The sequence below is a fragment of the Ursus arctos genome, unplaced genomic scaffold (assembly GCF_023065955.2).
Source record: "Ursus arctos isolate Adak ecotype North America unplaced genomic scaffold, UrsArc2.0 scaffold_22, whole genome shotgun sequence".
Lineage (NCBI taxonomy): Eukaryota > Metazoa > Chordata > Mammalia > Carnivora > Ursidae > Ursus > Ursus arctos.
This window is the reverse complement of record NW_026622897.1, coordinates 57934305-57954495: the sequence shown is the minus strand read 5'-3', so window position 1 is coordinate 57954495 and position 20191 is coordinate 57934305. Positions and strand designations below refer to the sequence as shown.

Genomic DNA, 20191 nt, shown 5'->3' with positions numbered 1-20191 from the left:
TCCTGTGTCCTTTGGGGACTACAGAAATTACCTTCTACTGAAACAGGCAAAGTATGATCTAAGTAGCCTGTTGAATTTGCACCTTGTACTCAGATCTGGGGATTCTTTCCTTAGGTCAGTGACTCAAGGACATACTTCTGTCATATCTCTACCTACAGATCTGGCACACTGTAAACCCCATTTTTTTCTCATTCTGGTTATAAATTAGGGATTTTTTTCTTTTTGAGAGAGAGAGAGAGAGAACACGTGAGTTGGGGGGACACAGGGAGAGGGAGAGAGAGAGAATCCTAAGCAGGCTCCACATCTAGCATGGAGCCAGACTCAGGGCTCAATCTCAAGACCCTGGAATCATAACCTGAGCCAAAACACTGTCGGACACTTAACCGACTGAGCCACCCAGGCGTCCTATAAGTTAGGCTTTTATGCCTCCCCTGAATTTAGTTCTGTCCCAGACTATGATATGGACCAAAAAAAAAAAAAAAAAACACTGGAAAGTTCCTCTTAGGTATACAGTGAAGTTATCCCTGATGAATGTATATAATGGAATTATTATATTTTGATGAATGGTGGCAAACTCATTTGTTAATCCAAAAAATATGAAGTGATGATTTAACTCTCCACATCATCAGAGTAACTTATCACTAATGACATTATTATGGAATTAGAGTTCTACCAAATCAGTAGAGGAGCAGATATAAAAATCACTTAGAACATGTAAACATTTAAGTAAAAAAATATATATATGTGTGTGTATATATATATATATGTAATCATTCTTTTTAATGTAAGAAAGTAGTGGCTGTGTATTTATAAGTATCTACATAAGTAAAAACGAGCATAGACTCTTTTTGATTTTAACATTAGAGTCAATTCATGACCTACAATCAATTGCTCAAAATAAAGTGGACGAACAGAACTTGCTTCGTGGTATGAAGACTTTATAAAGAAGCTTTAAGTCATTCTTCATTTTGAATCGCTATAGTCCATTGCCAATGTCTCACTGTATCTTCCCCCGGGAAACCACCTTGAGGATGGCCCTGCGGATCTGCCGGGTCTTGATGCTGAAGATAACAGGGTGCATCAGGGGTGGGAAGAGCACAGAGACAGTGCCCATGAGGATGTGCACCGAGGGTGAGCTGTGGTGCCCAAATCCGTGCACAATGGACAGGCCTAGCACGGGCACACAGAAGCAGAGCACAGCCAGGATGTGCGAGACGCAGGTGTTGAGGGCCTTCAGCCTCCCTCCAGCAGAGGCGATGGCCAGCACAGCGCAGAGGATGACCGCATTGGAGAGCAGGCAGAAAAGGACGTCGGAGCCCACGGCCAGCATGAGGATGCACAGCCCATAGAGTCTGTTGAAGCGTGTGTCGGAGCAGGCCAGGCGGATCATGTCCTGGAGAAGGCAGTAGGCATGTGACAGCTCCCCTGGGCGACAGTAGTCGAACTTAAGCAGGTTCAGCGAGGATGCCACAGTGATGGTGGCACTGCGCATGCCCAGCACAGCCCCAGCCAGTGCCACACGAGGACCCGTGAGCACAGATGCCTAGCGCAGTGGGAACCGGATGGCCACCAGGCGGTCCAGAGCCATAGCGAACAGCCCAGCGGACTCCACGAAGGAGAAGGAGTGAAGGAAGTGCTGTTGCAGAACGCAGGGCACCAGACCCACCACCCGGGCATCAAACCACAGCACGCTCAACACTGAGGGCAGCGTGGACATGCACAGGCCCAAGTCGGTCACAGCCAGGATGTCCAGGAAGTAGTACATGGGCTGTTGGAGAGAGGGGTCAGTTCGTACCAGATGCAAGATGGTAGCATTACCTACAACAGCCACCAGGTATCCTACAAAAATGGGTAGTGAGATCCAGCAGTGAGCCCATTCCAGGCCTGGGAAGCCTGTCAGGAGGAATGTGGAGAAGCTCGCATTGGCATTTGGTAGGATGGGTGTCCTCATTCTCAAGAGTCTGTTCGTTCTAGGACAAGGAGGTAGTATGTTGAAGGTTACTAGGCCATTAAGCAGGAGCACTCCTATCACTGGACACCAACCTGCTGCTGGCTGGTCTGACCTCTCTGCACACAGTGGACTCAGTGACCTCTTGATTAACCACTGCCCATTCAAACAGCCTGTCCTTTTCCTGCTTCCTCCCCTCTTTCTCTTATTCCCAACCAACCCTTTACTTACCTCAGGGACAGCAAGCTTCAACAAGGGTTTTCTCTACTTTTGCTCTTAACCAGTTGTGACATAGGGTTTTTTGTTTTATTGTGCTTTGTTTAACTTTCCTTAGAAGAATCTAGAACTCAACCTTGACAGAATGCTGAGATTCTCTGAAATTCTGTTACTCCCAAGTTGTCTTCTCTGTATGACCCTACCCCTTCAAGCTTTTCCTGTAGAAGAAATTATACCTAATTTTTCTAAGCAAATCAAGAATGCCTGTAGAGAGTTTCCTCATCCAGTTTGCTCTCCACTTTATCTCCTTTTTTCCGTTATGAGATCCTCCCCACATGTCCCTATGATTGGGAGAAGAGCTATCTTCTCTCTCCAAACCCAACCCCTCTTAAAGAACCCATGACTCATTCTCCAGTACCTCATTCCTCAAGCATCTCAGGTCCCTGGGAAGTCAAAGTAATTTATCCTATACAGTCTACGTCTTTGAAGCTGCTGGTTTTACTCTAATTCCTGGAATTTCCTTTCTTTTCTTTGTTTAGGTTTGTTTGTTTATTTATTTATTTATTTATTTATTTATTTATTTATTTATTTTGAAACAGAGAGAGTGCATGCAAGTGTGTGCATGGGGAGAGGGGCAGAGGGAAAGAATCTCAAGCAGACTGTCTGCTGAGTGGGGAGTCCAACGTGGGGCTAAGTCTCATGACCCATGAGATCATGACCTGAGCCAAAACCAAGAGTCAGTTGTTTAACCAGCTGAGCCACCCATGCAGCCCAGGAATTTCTTTATTTTCAAATCTAATTTGAGAGTCTACTGACATGACTGCTCCTTCCTCTTTCCTTCCTTTGTTCATTCCTTCGTTCCTTCTTTCCTTCCTTCCTTCTTTCTCTCTCTCTGTCTCTCTCTCTCTCTCTCTCTTTCTTTTTCTTTCATCTCCATGTTTTTAAAGGTATCTCTTCTCCAAAATCAAGCTGGAGACCTGACACAACTTTAATAAATCAGGGCAACTTATTTGAGTAGTATTTCCTAAATGGGTATTGCAAAAAAAAAAGCATATCAATAAGTGTACCTTAAAACAGAAGCAATGGCGACAAAGCTTGTTCCTTGCTCAAATTAGTTCATTAAAAACTAAAGACAGGGGTACCTTCGAGAGGTGCTCACAAGATAAGCCCTGCTATGCGGATCTCACTGTCTGATATAATATTTGCTTCTGTATCCTCATCAGTAAAATAAATGATAGTGTTTCCTAATTAAAGAATGGATGTGTTTTAATTGACACACAATGTATATAAAATTTAGCACCAAATCTGTATTATAATAAACAATAAATATATTTGTTATTGTCACCAAACCAAATGCTACTTTTCTTGTATTCTTCCCCTCCGGTTTTTGCTCTTTGTCTCCTCCTGTTATGCAGAAATAAACTCCATCTCCTCTTTAACATGACAGTGCTTTAGATCTTGAAATAAGGTGCCATGTGCCTTTGAAAGATTAGGAACCTACTGACAGTCCAACAGACTGAGGGAGTAACTGGGGCACTGTGCTCACAGGGGATACTGAGGAATAGATCACAGCATCTACTGAGGGACAGACAGGACGAGACTGAGGAATAGGGGAAGGTATAATGAGGGTCAAACAGAGGAAGGAAATGAAATAGTAGGCTTAATAAGAATACGCCGAGAAGGAAGCCGGGGAGACCCATGGTTCAGGAAGCAGAGTAAGATGGAAGACTGTGAGAAGTAGACAAAGAAGGATGGGGTGTGGTGAAAGCTGGGGGGAAAGATGTTGAAGGACAGAAAAGGGCCGGCTGGGTGTCAGGGAGAAAGGGGCTTGTGTAACTTAGAGGAAGAAACTGAAGAGCACCAGACGAGGACGTGTGAGACAGAGAAGGTAGGGACGGAGGAGTTGGAGGATGGCAAAGCTATGGTCAGAGAGAGGCTACACACTGAGATACCACCTTACGCCAGTTAGAATGGCAAAAATTGACAAGGCAAGAAACCACAATTGTTGGAGAGGATGTGGAGAAAGGGGATCCCTCCTACATTGTTGGTGGGAATGCAAGTTGGTACAGCCACTCTGGAAAACAGTGTGGAGGTCCCTTAAAAAGTTAAAAATTGAGCTACCCTATGACCCAGCCATTGCACTACTGGGTGTTTACCCCAAAGATACAGACGTAGTGAAGAGAAGGGCCATATGTACCCCAATGTTCATAGCAGCATTGTCCACAATAGCTAAATCGTGGAAGGAGACGAGATGCCCTTCAACAGATGACTGGATTAAGAAGTTGTGGTCCATATATACAATGGAATATTACTCAGCCATCAGAAAGAACGAGTTCTCAACATTTGCTGCAACATGGATGGGACTGGAGGAGATAATGCTAAGCGAAATAAGTCAAGCAGAGAAAGACAATTATCATATGATTTCTCTCATCTATGGAACATAAGAACTAGGAAGATCGGTAGGGGAAGAAAGGGATAAAGAAAGGGGGGTAATCAGAAGGGGGAATGAAACATGAGAGACTATGGACTATGAGAAACAATGGACTATGAGGTCCTCAGAGGGGAGAGGGGTGGGGGAATGGATAGACCGGTGATGGGTAGTAAGGAGGGCACGTATTGCATGGTGCACTGGGTGTTATACGCAACTAATGAATCATCGAACTTTACATCGGAAACCGGGGATGTACTGTATGGTGACTAACATAATATAATAAAACAAACAAACAAACAAAAAGAAAGAGGCTGCTGAAAGACTGAGGAGAGGGAGACTGGTGCCAGATAGACATGGAAAGAGAACTGGGGAGAGGACAGAGTCTGGGGAACAGTGAAGGGGAAAGCCAGGGGCTAAACTGACAGGAAGCTTAGAGAATGAGGAAGGATGGAGGGAGAGAGGGAGAAACAGAGAGGGGTGGGGGCAGAGTGGTGGGTCAAACAAAAGAGGCAGGGTCAGGGCACCTGGGTGGCTTAGTTGGTTAAATGTCTGCCTCCTACTGAGGTCATGAGCCTGGGGTCCTGGGATGGAGCCCCATGTCAGGTTCCCTGCTCAGTGGGGGAGCTTGCTTCTCCCTCTCCCTCTGCCCCTCCCCTTCTTGTGCTCTCTGTCTCTCTTTCTCTCTGTCAAATAAATAAATAAAATCCCCCCCCCAAAAGAGGGGGCATTGAGGAGAAAGGAGTCTCCTGTGAGACAACATGAGAGAGAAGCTGGGCAGCAGAGAGGATGAGGATGGGGATGTGGTCAGATGAAGGAGCTGATATGGAGAAGCATGAGGAGCAGAGGGGTGGGGAGACAGCCAAGGAATCTCCCACAGCCCTTGGTTCAGTCTCGCCCTCTCAAGCCACCTGACAGTGGAGAACCTGTGGAGTCCTGTGGCCCTCTGGACACAGTGTTGTTAGGCAGGACAGTGTGGTGGTGAAGAAAGTAGCTCTGGAATCAGATCTGCATTCAAACCGTATATCCAACATTTATTAACTCTCTAATTGTGCAAATTATTTGCTTAATCTCAGTTTCCTCATCTGAAAAGTTAGGACAATTATGACACCTACGTTGTAGATTATAGAGCCATTCATAAGCGACTCTACGTGTGGTGCGGTTAGAACCACACACTGAACAGATGCAGATGATCATCTGTGGTTTCCAGTACCTTCTTATGTGAAGTTCTCCGCAACGATGACCTACCATATGAGAGCTATAGCTCTTCCCTTCGTATCTGTGGCAAGCTCCAAGGGAAAGCCAACAAGCGATCTGACAAAAGCAGAGCGAGAAGCTTAGAGTTGGGACTCTGAGCTCTTAAGCAGTGTTTGGACAGCCGGCCACATGACCTTGGTGAAGTGACTGAATCCTTCCACATCTTAACCTTTTTCTGCGATGGAAAATTTTCACATGTTCCCTGTTTTCTTTCCAGGGAAACTATTGGGCTTAAAGGGACTGTGGAAAAAAGTCTTCTAAAGTGTTGGAAGCCACATCTGTTTTGGGGGGGGTGGTGGAGTTGATGAGGTTATGATCTATACCTATCATAATCCTGTTTCACTCCAGTCCGACTCCCAGTCTGGTACTGGGGGAGGGCACCAAGAGGACATGACCACAGCTTGACCCACAAGATAGACCAAGAAATCTGAGGCTTCTGATCCTTCACCTCTGTCCTTGGAATGTGCCTTCCGTCTGCCTTCCCCACTCTCAGAAGCTGCTCCAACAACACAGCCTTAAGAGAGTAAGGTGTTGTTGAGCCCATCTGGATGGTATACGTGCTTGAACCCAGTTAAGATTCTGGTGGTGGGTGCAGAGAGCTACTTTTCTTGTGGTGCCCAAGACATGCCCTGTACATAAGTTCTCTTGCTTATTAAACCTGCCATCTACCAATCTGGAGTGGCCTGCCTCTTTCTTCAGTCTCTCCCTGCCCTCCATGTATCAGGGCCAGTTTCAGATTTTACCCGGGAAGCTGCCGTGTTTGCAAATGAACACCCAGTAACAAATTCTGGTTCTCTCTTTCCAACCCAAAAGATCACGGGGAGATAACATACCACAGACTGGCCATAATCCTAGAAGCTGCCCTATCCCATCACCCTACTTATAGACCTTCTAGATAAGAGGTACCAGAGAGGTCATTGGGTTGGCTGCCTCTATCCATCTTCAACAACTTACTGGTCCCTTGTTCTCTATAGCTTCTTTCCCCAGCCCTGCAGCACTTCTCACTTCCTGTCCCAGACTCTTCTGACTAAATCAGGATGCCAGTCTGCATCTGCTGCAATGGCAGTTATACGGCTCTCTGTCCTGTTCCCTTGGGTCTTGGACCCTCAGAGGAAACTCCTTAGATGGATGCAGACCTGCAAACTCCTTAAGGCCCATCACCTTGTTACCCCATTCCCCCCACGTCTCTTTCTTCAAGAAAGAGGGATCAGTGTCTTTCCAGAACTTGGTCGTTGGGCACCCCATTATCTTTCATGGAAACTTAATGACCCTTAAGTACCATCATGAGATACTTCATAGATCAGGTGACTCTTCATGCTCTTCTCCCACTAGCTGCTATTGTTACAAGAAAATTTATTGGTTGACCCTCAGTCTCTTTTCTGTGATCTTCTTTCCCCCAGTCTAGCCTCCCTTTGAGACTTTCTTTCCCACCAGGTAGTGGGATGCTCATTCATTCAGCAAATACATAGACACTACAAGCTTTGGGACATATACTTAAGTGCAAAGATCAATAAGATACAGTCTCTGCTTTTGAGAAAGTCATTTATCTTTTGCAGGAGGCAGATTTGAAAAGGACTAACCCTTCCTGACAGAGTAGAAAACCAAAAAGATTCACAGGAAATGTAAAGATTTAACAGGCATTCTTTACTAACGGCTGCTTTCTCACTGCATCCAACATTCCAGATAGCGAGGGAAACACACAGAGGCTGAGCTGTCACAAAGCAAGACATTATAAAATTACACGAATTTCAGGTACCTGAAAAACATGTTTTAATTACATGAAAATAGATATTTTACAAACACAATGCCACACAATGCCAGCTTCGAAGGCTTAGGGAGGCATGAGGATATTAAATAACATGACATGTGTGTAAAGAGCTTCGCATGTGGGAGCATAGAATTGGTGCTAGTGAATGGATCACGTAGTTTACACCAAATATTGTCATTAGCATGAACAAATCTAGCCTTGATGAGTTTCCTTTTGTGAGTTTGTTCTTGTTTTTTACTGTAGAGGAGGACATGGGAGTTGAAAACATAGACACTGCATGAGTACAGAAGTTCTATGGACTTAAAACTAAAGGAGTTCACTTCTGTGGCAAAGAAGTTAAGGAGAAGCAAGTGATTGTGTGTGTGTGTGTGTGTGTGTGTGTGTGTGTGTGTGTGTTTTACTTGAACTTCCTTTGGCAAAGTAGGCCCTCATCTTGAATAGGGCCAGGATAGAAACTGAAGAGAAGGACTTGACCAGGTAGAGAAGAGGGTATTAGTCCCAAGGAGCCATGGGAGAAGGTACATTTCCTGAGGTGAACTGATCTCTTCTCTGCAAGGTTCTGTTCTGGGTGCCTTTTTATTTACTGTTCTGTTTTCATTTTTGTTCAGTTTCATTTTAGTTTTAATATTTGCACATGGACGATGACCCTCAACAGTCTTCTACGCGGTTTTTGGTGCTACCAAAACATCTAGGTCTCAGACATAGGAGGAGGCATTATAATTTAAGCAAGAGCACGTCAGCATTCTTAACCCATAACTCAGGAAAAGAAACTCATACATATTTTATTTAGGGCAATGGAAAAGAATCTTGGGGAACATGTGGGGTAATAATAGGTTCTTAATGCTATCAATCTTTGGGTTGATCTGGGACTTTCTCTTGGGTACCCAGTGGAATTTTTAGCCCCAGGACCCAGCACTGACCTTCTTAAGACCCAGGAGCTTGCTGATAACATGGCGGATCTCCTTGGTCTTAATACTATATATGATTGGATTAAGCATGGGAGGCACGAAGAGATAGACATTGGCCATAAGAAGGTGGACAGCAAGTGGGGCATGCTTCCCAAAGCGGTGGACCAGAGACAGCCCCACCATGGGTACGAAGAATATCAGCACAGCACAGATGTGTGAGGTACATGTTTGGAAGGCTCGGAGCTGCTCCTCTTGGGAGGCCAGTCTGGCCACGGTGCACAGGATGACCCCATAGGACAGTGCGATGAGCACCAGGTCCAGCATCATGGTGAATGCCACTACCGACAGTCCGTACAGGTTGTTGAAGGTGGTATCTGTGCAGGCCAGGTGTATCACTTCCTGGTGTAGGCAGAAAGAATGGGAGAGGACTCGAGGCCCACAGTAGGGAAAAGTCTTCAGGAGCACGACAAGAGGAACTAGGGCCACAGGGCCCCGGAAGATGACAGCCAGACCTGTCCTAATCACTCGCTGGCTAGTGATAATGACCGAGTACCTAAGGGGGTGGCAGATGGCCAAGCAGCGGTCAAAGGACATGATAAGGAGCACAGAGGACTCCATGAAGGAAAATGAGTGGATGCAGAACATCTGGATTTGGCAAGCTGCAAGGTAGATACCATGAGATTTGAACCAAAAGATTCCCATAGTAGTGGGCAAGGTCGACACTGACAGTCCCAGGTCAGTGAAGGCCAGAAAGGAGAGTAGATAGTACATGGGTGTGTGCAGACGAGGGTTGGTCTTAATAATTATCAGAATGAGACAATTGCCTGAGATGGCCACAAGGTACATGAGGAAAAAGGGGATGAATATCCAGTGTTCGATGGCTTCCAATCCTGGAAAGCCAGTGAGGTAGAACATGGGGCTAAACTGAGTGATGTTGGACAAGAGCACGGATTGAGGACTGAGGGGATATTGGGCTGGCATTCCTCAGGGATGGAGCTGAAAATAAATGGATATTTCTAATTATTAATTTTTCAGTCTTGCGAACAGTCACACCATCATAAGCAGAATCATGATCCTTTTCATCTTTGGTATCATCTAATTCACTATTATCAATTCTACCACCCTGCTAGCTGTTCCAGACTGTCTTATAGCACCACACTCACCAGATTTTCTCCAGTAGTCCTGTAACTTCCTTTTTTTCGCCTGAAGACAGAAGCATTTTCCAATTTAAATTCAATTAGCCAACGAACGTATAGTACATCCTTAGTTTTTGATATAATGTTCAATGATTCATTAATTGCACATAACACCCAGTGCTCATCATATCACTTGCCCTCCTTAAGGCCCATCACCTTGTTACCCCATTCCCCCCACCTCTCTTTCTTCAACCCTCAATTTGTTTCCTGTATTTCTGTAATTTCTGTTCCTTCCCAGTCTCCTTTGCTGGCATCTCTTCATTGCTTGTCCTTCAAATCTAGCCATTCCCATTCTGGACAATTTTCTGGCCATACTCTCTTGTTTCTCCTGGCAATATCATTGCTCTCATGACTTTATTGACCATCCAAACATTGATAAATATCAAATGTATAACCCTGTAATTTCTCTACCTTTTTTAAATTTATGGGCTCATCTATCAGGCAACGTCCTGAACATCTGCATCTAGTTGTTTCAAAAGCATGTCAGAATTTCAGCTTAGCAGCACTTCCCCCAGTAGGGTTTTCATTTATGTCGTTTTCATTAACTCAGTATAGGAAAATGTCAGCTTCAAAATAAATTGAAGAAAAGACATACATTTGAGAGATATTAGTAAATAGGCTGAAAGATACCCAAGAAGTGAGTGGAGAGAGAAGTTTCTGGTATTGAGCCCTGGGAAAATCTGCAATTTAGAAGTCGAGAAGAAAAGGCTCCACTAAAATAGCTTGAGGGGGGAAAATGCCAGTTGAATAGGAAAAAAACCAAACAAAACAGGAGAGCGCAGTTGTGTGTGTAAGTTTCATGAGGGATTAATCAATTATATATAATGTTGCCAAGGAGTCAAGGTACTAAGGACTGAGAAGTGAGAAGATTTAGCAATGAGGAAGTCCTGGCTGATGGTGAGTTCCATGGAGTGGCTGGGAATAAAATCTGATTCTACTGTGTTCAGACGTAGGATTCCAGGCAGTGATGAGGCCCGTTGGATGTTCATGAATTCAAAGTGGAACCGGTCAGCATTCTGGTGTGTTTTGAATCACTACACTCATTTCCTCAAATGCATAGGAGAAGTATGTGGAGAGTTGCATTCACCAGATTGAAGTTAGGGTAGGCTAGCAGGACTAAAGTTAAGGGTGTACGCAAAGGGGTAATTATGGTGATGTACTATGGAAACTACTCTGCATAGGAAGAAAAGCAAAAACATGAAGGAATGAGAGACAGGGAAAAGGGACCAGGGTTCTAGAGTATGGGATGGGCTCGAGTTGCCAGTTTATGGTAAAGGACACAATCTTTCTTGAGAGGAGGTCAAGGGGCTGAGATCGTGGCTACTGATTGGATCAAAGGAGACAATATTGGAATCATAAAAATTTTGTCTGGATCAGTAGTGGAAAGAGCAAATTGAGTCAATACTAAAATCTTCAGTGAATAAAACGCGACTGGAAAGGTGGCTGTGGAGGGGTTAGCGATGGTGATAATGCATGTGGCTATGCACTGGAAAGAATGGGGCAGGTGGTGGTGAGAAGGAAGGTTCAGGAAGACCAATGCCAGCCCTTCATCATTTTGACAAGAGGGTGAAAGAACTATCCACAAGTACCTTCTCCATTTCACACCCATAAGTTCACTACTCAACCAACCACCCAATGGCTTCTTTTTTTTTTTAATTTAGCTAAAGCAATGCTCTTAATTTTTTAGAAAAGATTTATTTATTTATTTGAGAGAGATGGAGTGTGGTGGGGAGGGGCAGAAGGAGAGGGAGGGAGAAACTTTAGCAGACTATTCGCTGAACCTAACGCAGGGCTTGATCTCACAACCCTGAGATCACGGCCTGACCCAAAACCAAGAATCAGAGGCAGCTATGCCACCCAGGCGCCCCCAACAACGCTCTTTAAATGCACCAGTGACCTCTGGGGGTGGAATTCAATGGAGACTCTTAGTCAACACCTGATCTCTATAGCAATACCTTCCTTCTTAAAGCTCTCTTGGAATTCTTGATGCCGCTCTCTGCTGGTTCTCTTCGAAATTTTAAGACAGCTCTTATTCAGTCCCTTCCATCCATTGCTCAAATATTCATGTGTTCATGTTACTCAGTCTCCTGACATTGACTACTTTCTCATTCATAATATGATCTATTATTATTTTACTTATATACTGATAACCCCTAAATATTTACCTCTAGCCCAGACAACTCTGCTATGCATCCAGCTCCAGCCTTCATTTCCACCTTCATGCTACTCTCCAGATGGATGCCAGTTAAACCCAACACATCTAATTTTGAGCCCATCATCTGTCCTCTCCACACCTGAATCTCCTTCTATTTATGCATTTTTGACAATATCATTTACCACTTTCTAATCACCCAAGACAACATTTTGGAATGTACACTTTACTTGACCCTTTCCTTCTTCCCAGATCTGTTTTGTTACTGGGTTAAGTATTTTTTACCTCCTAAATATCCCTACAATCTGTTGCTTTGTCTCCACCCTTGTGCTCACTGTCATAGCTCTTAGTTTTCCCACACCTGCTTAACTGACCTCCCTGTCACTTAACTTGCCTGCCCGACACCCCCTCCCCTTGATCCATTCCCTGCTGCATCCTGGGTGTTGTCCAGAGAATGCTGACTCCCTGAGTCGCTGGACTGTTCCCAGTCCCTCACAGCCCCCGTTCACCAGAGTGCAGTTCACACTCGTGAAGAGCTGTGGCAAGAGCTCCATTCATTGAGCCTGTGCATGATTCACATGCTGGGGAAATTGATCATCATCACGTCTATTTCTCACCACCATGAAGCATTCCATCCCCACACACAGGGAAAGAAACCACGGAAAAGGTAAATAACTTTCCTCAAGCTTCCCAGTGAGCTAATAATGTCAGAGATGGGATCTGAGCCCATGCCTGCCTAATTCCAAAGTGTGTACTTTGAATATGCTCAAATACCCTGTCTGTAGCCAGGCGCTCTGGCTTTGGCACCCTTCTCAACTCATCTTTTCTCTCTTGCAGTCCATACAACTCTTTCTACAATTCCCTATATGTACTTTTCTTGTTTCTGTTATTTTTATCGCTTCATATCTTGCCTTCCTTAAAAAAAAATCTTGTTTTTCTGACCAATGAACATTGGCTGACCCTTTCAAACAACACAGATACCATTTGCTCTGACAAATCTCTCCTGACTTTCTTGTGTAGAGTTGGGTGAGTCTTTCTCCGTGTTCACACAATACCTTTGCTGCAGCACTGCTGAAATGTAAATCACAAACCCACGTCCTTTATATTATACATATGTCTATGGATTATTATTTACATTTACACATAGTATCTATTCATACGTTATATATCAGTATATGCGATTACAAATATGTATAATATAAATAAAAAACATAAGTATATTTATTTACCTATATATACTTTATATATATAATATGTATTCTTCACATACATATATTCTGTATAGACAAGTATACTTATACATATTTGTACTTATATACTGATACATATATTTCTCATATACACTATATATGATATATACTATTTGTATCTTATATATACTCCTTGTATGTATGTTGTTTGTGTGTGCGTGTTTATAATTTATGGTTTTGACCCACTTTTTTATATGGGTAAGAGTGGGACTCTCTAAGGAATATGCCGGAAGCCCAGAACAGGGTCTAACGCATGGTAGGCACCACTATATGCTTTTGCATGAAAAACGGAATGAGTGAGTGAATGGATCAAGTGCTCACCTCTTGTCCTGATTAGTTGTGCCTGGAGTTTGGCATTGAGTCCTGTGTTCACTGACTTCAGAATGATAAAGACAGTGAGAGGGATCTGGGGGAAAGGAGAAGTCTATAGAGAGACCATGACAGGGCTGGGATTATTTTTCCTGGAAAGGAAGTTTTAGGGAGTTTCTCTGGAAATGAGAGATAATTGTCAGTGTTAGGAGAGCAACAGGTGTTTCTCCTTAAAAAAAAAAAAAAAAAAAAAAAAAAAAAACAGTCCAATTCCCACCCTCCTAAAGTGGCCCCCATACGCATCTTGACCTGAAAAGACCCAGGCCAGAAGGCTTACCCCACCTCCAACCCCCAGCCCAGCCTACTCAAAACAATTGGCAGGACAGAACCAAAGGAAACAGATGAGCCCCTCTTGGCTTCTGTCCCAGCTCCATGCAGCCAGATGGAGAGGCGGCCACTTGCTTCCCCTGAGACCACACCCTGCCCTCTTCCAGGGTAAGGAGAAACTGGAGCCCAAACTTTGATCCTCTGTTGGAGTGGGCCAAATCTTTCCATCTGGGGTAAGCACTCAGAGGCCCAAGGCTTCCACTCCAGTCTGGCCTTGGCTTCCAGTCCACATCCCTTTGCTGGGGAGGAGGAGGAGGTCTGCTTTGTCTTATATGGAAGGGGTAACATCAGAGCCACTCTGGAGGTTGAGGCTACCCCCAACCCAAAGCAGAACCATGTCTCTGATAAAGGTTTTGAAGGTTTTAAAAGCCCCAGACAGAAGCAAGCAAACAGACCAGGAATCTAATTGTCAGCACTCCGTCATGGCTAACGACAGTGTAACTACAGTATTCATAGCAGAGATACAACAGAGCCCTGACGAGGAAATTCCTGAAAAGAGAGATTTTTCACTATGCGATGCGCCAGGAGATCTCTACCTCACCTTTGTGTTCTAAATACTTTTTGTTTCAGTTTAATATTTGCTATTAAAGAAGAAGAATTCGTGGTAGAGGCTACTGTTTTCTTATGAGTAAGAAAATACACAGATGGACTTGGACTTTATTTTTGAAGATACCTCATTTTTGAACCAGAGAGCATTTCCACACTAGGCAAACCCTGTGTAAACATGCCTCTTGTGACCAGGGTAAGAGAGGACCTTGGAGGGGGGCTGGTGTATCCTGGATACTGGCAAAGCCACAGGGCTGTCTGTGTTAAGAGAAGAGACTGGGGGTAAGATCTTCCCTGCTATGTTCACCGGTCTGGCACACAAAATGCACTCAAGAGCGGAGTTGAAGAAATGAATGGTGCTTGGTTGATAAGAAGATAAGGGGAAGGCTGGGTATTCCAGACAGCTCAGCAGGGAGGAGTCTGTGGAGACCAGAGCGTTTATGGTATCCACGACTTCCAGACAGAATCCAAGAAGGGCTTGACCTGGGCATGTCGGCCCTGGTCCAAGGAGCCAGGCAGCCCTTTCTCTTGGCCTCAGCAACAGATATTATAGATGGTCTCTCTTCTTCTTTAGGGAGAGCAATCCCTGTTCCTTTCCCTGGCTCTGATTCTTTGCAAAGACCTTAAGAGTGTCAGAAGTAGAAAAGTTTCTGTGGGACCATGAAGTCCAAGACTTCATTTTGCAAATGAAAAACACTAAGTAAGGCCCGGTGTGGGGAACACACTTGCCTCAGGTCATTCAAAGATTTAGTGCAGGGGCTGGAATTGGACCTTAGACCACCTTTTACCAGGGTTACTGCTTTTCTGGACAACTGTGCAGCCCCTTCTCCCTGCATTCTCTCTTTTCCCATATGACCCCCAACCCCCACCCCTGAAACCGTGACACAGGACAGCAATAGTGACTTACCAGCACTGCAAATTTTAAACAAAGTGACGCTCAGAGGATCTGTACTGGAAAAGGAAACAGGTAGGCAGGATGGCACCAGGGTCGGTGAGAGGCCTCAGGCTGTGCTGCCACGGAAGGATTTATTCTCCTTTTCCCTCTGTGCTTGGCACCAGCTGGGAGAAGCTGAGGACAAACAAGGAGTCCCCAGGGCTGGGAACCCTGTGGGCAGGAGCTGTCTTTACTCTCCTCCCCTCTGCATCCCTCTCTCCCTCACCTGAGGCTGAAGAGCCCTAACTTTATAGGATTTCCTCTCCAGGCTTCAGCTGCTGACAGATCTCTGCGGTAGGAAAAGTGGTTCTGCTTCATCCTGTTTTCCTGCCACCTCATTCTCTCCCTCCGTTTGTGCATTAGGATGGACCCACAGTTTGCCAGAGAGGCTGGATGTGGAATATGGGGATTACGCACACAACTCCCACATTGGTTCACGTTGCTTATCTTCCTAGAAGCACCATAACCACCACCGCCCCAACGTCCTCCCACTCGTGTGCTAATTTTCTGGCCTATGTATTGGTTTCCTTTTATGAGATCATTCATCCACCCTTTGTCTCTGCCAGTCACTGCACCTTTGAGACTAGAGGTAGGCCAGGTGGGCCAGATGAAATCCTTCCATATACCCTTCCATCCCAAATACATGTTCTAGCCAGTTTCTCAGGCTTTCCCAAGGCTCTCCGCTCAACTCTGAACGTGTGGGATGCTACTTCTACAAGCCCTAAAACGAGCAGCCCTTCCCCAACGTTTCTTCTCTTCTTTCCTTCTTCCCCCTCTGGTAGCAACTACCGTCATCTTTCAGAAAAATCAGTGTGTATTTCTTCCTCAGTCTATGTTACAAAATCTAAATTGATTGATGTGATCAGGTCATATGCACACTTCTCTTCCCTTTGAACACACACACACACACACACACACACACACACACACACACACAGACTTAGAGACTGGCATGAACAAGGTATTATATTATAATAATATAATCATAAGCCAGGGATGCTTGATCAGAGTTGTGTGAGGTGGAAGCCCTGAAATGGGGCACATAGAACCAAAGTGAGGACAGAGGCCTATGAAGTTTATGACCTGCCAATGTGATCAGAACACACCTAGAGAGCAGATGGCACCCCTCAGATCAGGTAAATAACCAGTGGCTCTGGACAGACTAGGCAGGCAGAGTTGGGGGGCAGGACAGGATGCAGAGAGCAGGTCATCTTTCAAAATGTAGTTGATGAAGAGAGTTCCGGCTCAGACAGCAAAGGGAGAGAGTTGAAAACCCTCATTTAGGTTCATAGGAGAAGAAATCCTTACCGGAAAAATTTGAGAAGATTCTGTCTTTATCGAGAACATAATTTTGGCCGTGTCCTGGAGGGAGCCTAGTTAGGGACCAACTATTGCTGTTTTTGGGGGTATCTGTCACATATGAGATGATACAACAATTTCCATATGGGAAACCAAAGGGATGGACATAGCAGTCCTGTGAGTTTGGGTGGGTAGCAACCAGCCCACCTGGGAAACACAGGGAAGCCCTCACACTGAGCTAGGGAAGACTAAGGAAGAACTAATCACGAGATGGGGCTTTATAGAAAGGGATTTCCAAGAAGAAGGAGTAATATAAGGTAGGGCATAAAGGTGAAGAAATTTTTCCGAGAACTACCAAATTCTTCAACACACCAATATAAAACTTAAGAGAGGTAATACTATGGAATGAGACTCGATGTAGGTAGAGATAAGACTCTGAAAGACTATATACATATTGAGATTGAGTTTGAGAGGGCAAGGAAGGACCTTATCATATTTTTAATAAAATGTACTGTTAGCAATATGTAGAAAATATTTAAAATCTGCACTGGAATCAGACATTAGGTGAGATTATTTAACTCAGAGCTTTTCAGATGGCTATGTGAAATACTATGTAATGAATTACCTGCCCCTTACCTAGAGATACTTGCAAGGCAAATTTTTGCCTTATATTTTTTATTAACATCGATGTAATAGCTCCCCCCACTTCTCTGAATTTTATAATAATTTAAGGACTAGTGCCCAAGAAATTGTCATTTTTAAAAAATACAAAATGTTGGAGCGCCTGGGTAGTGCAGTCGTTAAAGCGTCTGCCTTCCGCTCAGGGCGTGATCCTGGAGTTCCGGGATCGAGTCCCACATCGGGCTCCTCTGCTGGGAGCCTGCTTCTTCCTCTCTCACTCGCCTGCTCTGTACCCTCTCTCGCTGGCTGTCTCTCTGTCACATAAATAAATAAAATCTTTAAAAAAATATAAATAAATAAATAAAATAAAAAATACAAAATGTTCTTAGACCTTTTTTCTTTCTTATTTCCTTAAATGATCTTTACATTTATTTTATCATATCTCAAAATGATCTTTTTTTTTTTTAAAGTAAGCTTTACAACCAACATGGGGCTTGAACTCATGACCCTGAGATCAAGAGTCGCATGCTCTATGGACTGAGCCAGCCGCACATCCCCAAATTAATCCTCTTGAATAAAGATTGAAATTACATTAATCATTCTCATCCATTTTCATTTGCTTAAGTGCCTGCTCTAAAAAACCCTGAGCAAGGCCTTGCAGATACACAGAGACATGACATAGTGTCACCTTTATGAAGCTCATATTTGGTAAAGAAAATAGGCTGTTAAACAGAGTTTACCAAACAGTATGACTAGCCCAGGCTAGGAAGGCAGAATTTGTTTCTGAAGGCTGGTGGCAGAGAACGACAAAGGAATAGTCCTGGGGCTCATCTCTGTTCCCTTGGGTAATGATGGCGTAGGGGGGCAAAATTTGCCATCCCAAAATGTGTCTCTTTGGCATGTGTATTATTTTAGGCCGATTATTTTTAAGAAACAGAAGACTCAAGAAGTTTTCCTTTTTGCCTGCCTAAAAGAATTTAGATAGAGCACCTGTTCGAGGAAGAGAGCTGTTACATAGATAACTACAGTGTAATATGAACTCAGTGTTACAGGGAGGAACCTAGCACGGTCTGTTCGTTAAAATGCCTCTCTGTGTTCCATTGTTTCCCTAAGGCCCAGCAAACATTTGTTGACCAAATATTTACTCTTTTCATCTTGCAAATTATCTTTCTGCCCTTTAAAGTCCCAGATCCCTACCCACTTCTCCTTAGTTCTGGAGGGCATATAAGCCTCAATTGCTTGACTGCCTGTGGACCTCTTACGCTTATGGAGCCCCCATATATATGTAATTAAATCTGATTTTCTCCTGTCTCATGATTAATTAATGATTAATCTCTCTCATGTCAATTTAATTCTTAGACTAGCCAAAAGAATCTCAAAGGGTAGAGTAAAAATGTCACCCTCCCCAACAATGAACTCTTGTGACTATAATGTGTGATGTTTAGGGAGGTGGTTATCAACATGTTGGTGTGAATCATTCAGGCCTTAACCTTGAAAGTATTAGAATCCATTACTGAAATATCTAAATGTATTACTAAAAGTATCAATGTAAGAGTGTGCCTATTTTTATATGTTCTAACGGCTTTTAGTGCACTATTTTCAATGTCCCTGTGTGTGTATGTGTGTGCATGTGTGAAAAAGACAGAGAAAGAAACAGTATGTCGCCTCTGGTTATGTGTGTATGTGAGAAGATGACCGTTTTAGCTCACACCCTATGCACCGGGAGAACAACTGAGCCTACTCTGTATCAGAGATTGAGATAACCTGTGGGAAAGACGGGGATATATTGGATACTAGCATGCTTTCTGGGTCCCCATATAAGTTACATTCAAGGGAACTTCGCCCCCGTATCTATACCTAACCAACAGAGTCAGGCTTAGTTGGGAAGGAGATTACGGTAGAACCCCCAGGTCAATATGCATGTTGTAGTTCTCCAATACAACCACCAGGGGGAGCCTTCAACCTAAAAAATGAATTTAAATTCATACCCTCTTCTATTCCCAACAGGTTAAGAAAGTAGATCTTCCAGCTTCATCTTCCCACATCCTCTTTATCTCCCACATATTTCTAAAAGATGCCAACTTGTGCATTCCTCCTCTGAAGATGATCCCCTCTGTCTCATGCATACAGACAGCAGACATATCCGCACCCTATAACCCACACAAAATCCTGAAATTGAGGGAGAGATGGTATTTTTCTCTACTTTCCAGATGTTTCTGTGTGCTTTAGGCCTAGTCATATTGACAAACCTTTGACTTCCCAGTCTGACCAGACACAGAACTAAAAGAAATCCTTACCCAAGGTTTTCAGTTTCTCTAGACTCAGACTCAATCTGGGGCGGGGGGGGGGGGGGGGGTCGTCTCTGTTGCAGAAAATGGCTGTAGCCTTAAGGGGAGCAGAAACTGTAGCTCTAATATATGTCTCTTTGGTATAAGGATTATTTTAAGGCTGATTATTTTTAAGAAACAGGGAGACTCAGGAGAAGCTCTGAAAACCAACCACGGAGAGGCTGTCTTTTTGTAAGAGACATTTACATTTGAAAGAAAAATCTCCATTTGTAAGGGTGTCTCCCTCTGTGCACCAGGAAGTGGAGAATGGCTCAATCTCTAGAAACTTAACCAACGGAGAAGGCAAAGACCTAAATCTATGTAACAAATTTACGACTGATCACTGTGCTTTTCCAATAGTCTCCCATAACTGGGCTCCTACCCCGCAACATCTTTTGTCTTTAGTTGTATCTGGGATTTAAAGTGGTGTCTTGGGCCGTTTGGGGGAGCTACTCAGTTTTCCTGGGTACCTGCCATGGATACAGGAGGTGTGCATGTTATTAAACTTGTTTTTGTTTTTTTCCGGTTAATCTGCCTTTTATTATGGGAGGAAGGGGTTGGTCCCAGTCTTGAACCTTGAAGGGTAGAAAGGAAATTACCCCCACCTCCCCCTGCAAAGCTCAGCACACTTTTTTCTGATCCAAG

General features: G+C 44.1%; 2 protein-coding genes across 2 annotated transcripts; both read right to left on the bottom strand.

Annotated features, from left to right (window-relative positions):
* Positions 1–997: 997 nt before the first annotated feature.
* On the bottom strand, positions 998–1951 carry LOC113248220 (olfactory receptor 51L1-like). The gene is given in 1 exon segment (XM_026489578.2): positions 998–1951. A coding segment is annotated over 1 exon segment (954 nt).
* Positions 1952–8513: 6562 nt separating this feature from the next.
* LOC113248217 (olfactory receptor 51M1-like) lies at positions 8514–9506 on the bottom strand. Its single transcript, XM_026489575.2, has one exon. It carries the CDS (start codon positions 9504–9506, stop codon positions 8514–8516), a length of 993 nt encoding a protein of 330 aa, XP_026345360.2.
* Positions 9507–20191: the final 10685 nt, after the last annotated feature.

What these genes read in the sequence shown, in the direction of transcription:
- LOC113248217 (XM_026489575.2), bottom strand. Translation starts at nt 9,506, where the DNA reads ATGCCAGCCCAATATCCCCTCAGTCCTCAATCCGTGCTCTTGTCCAAC.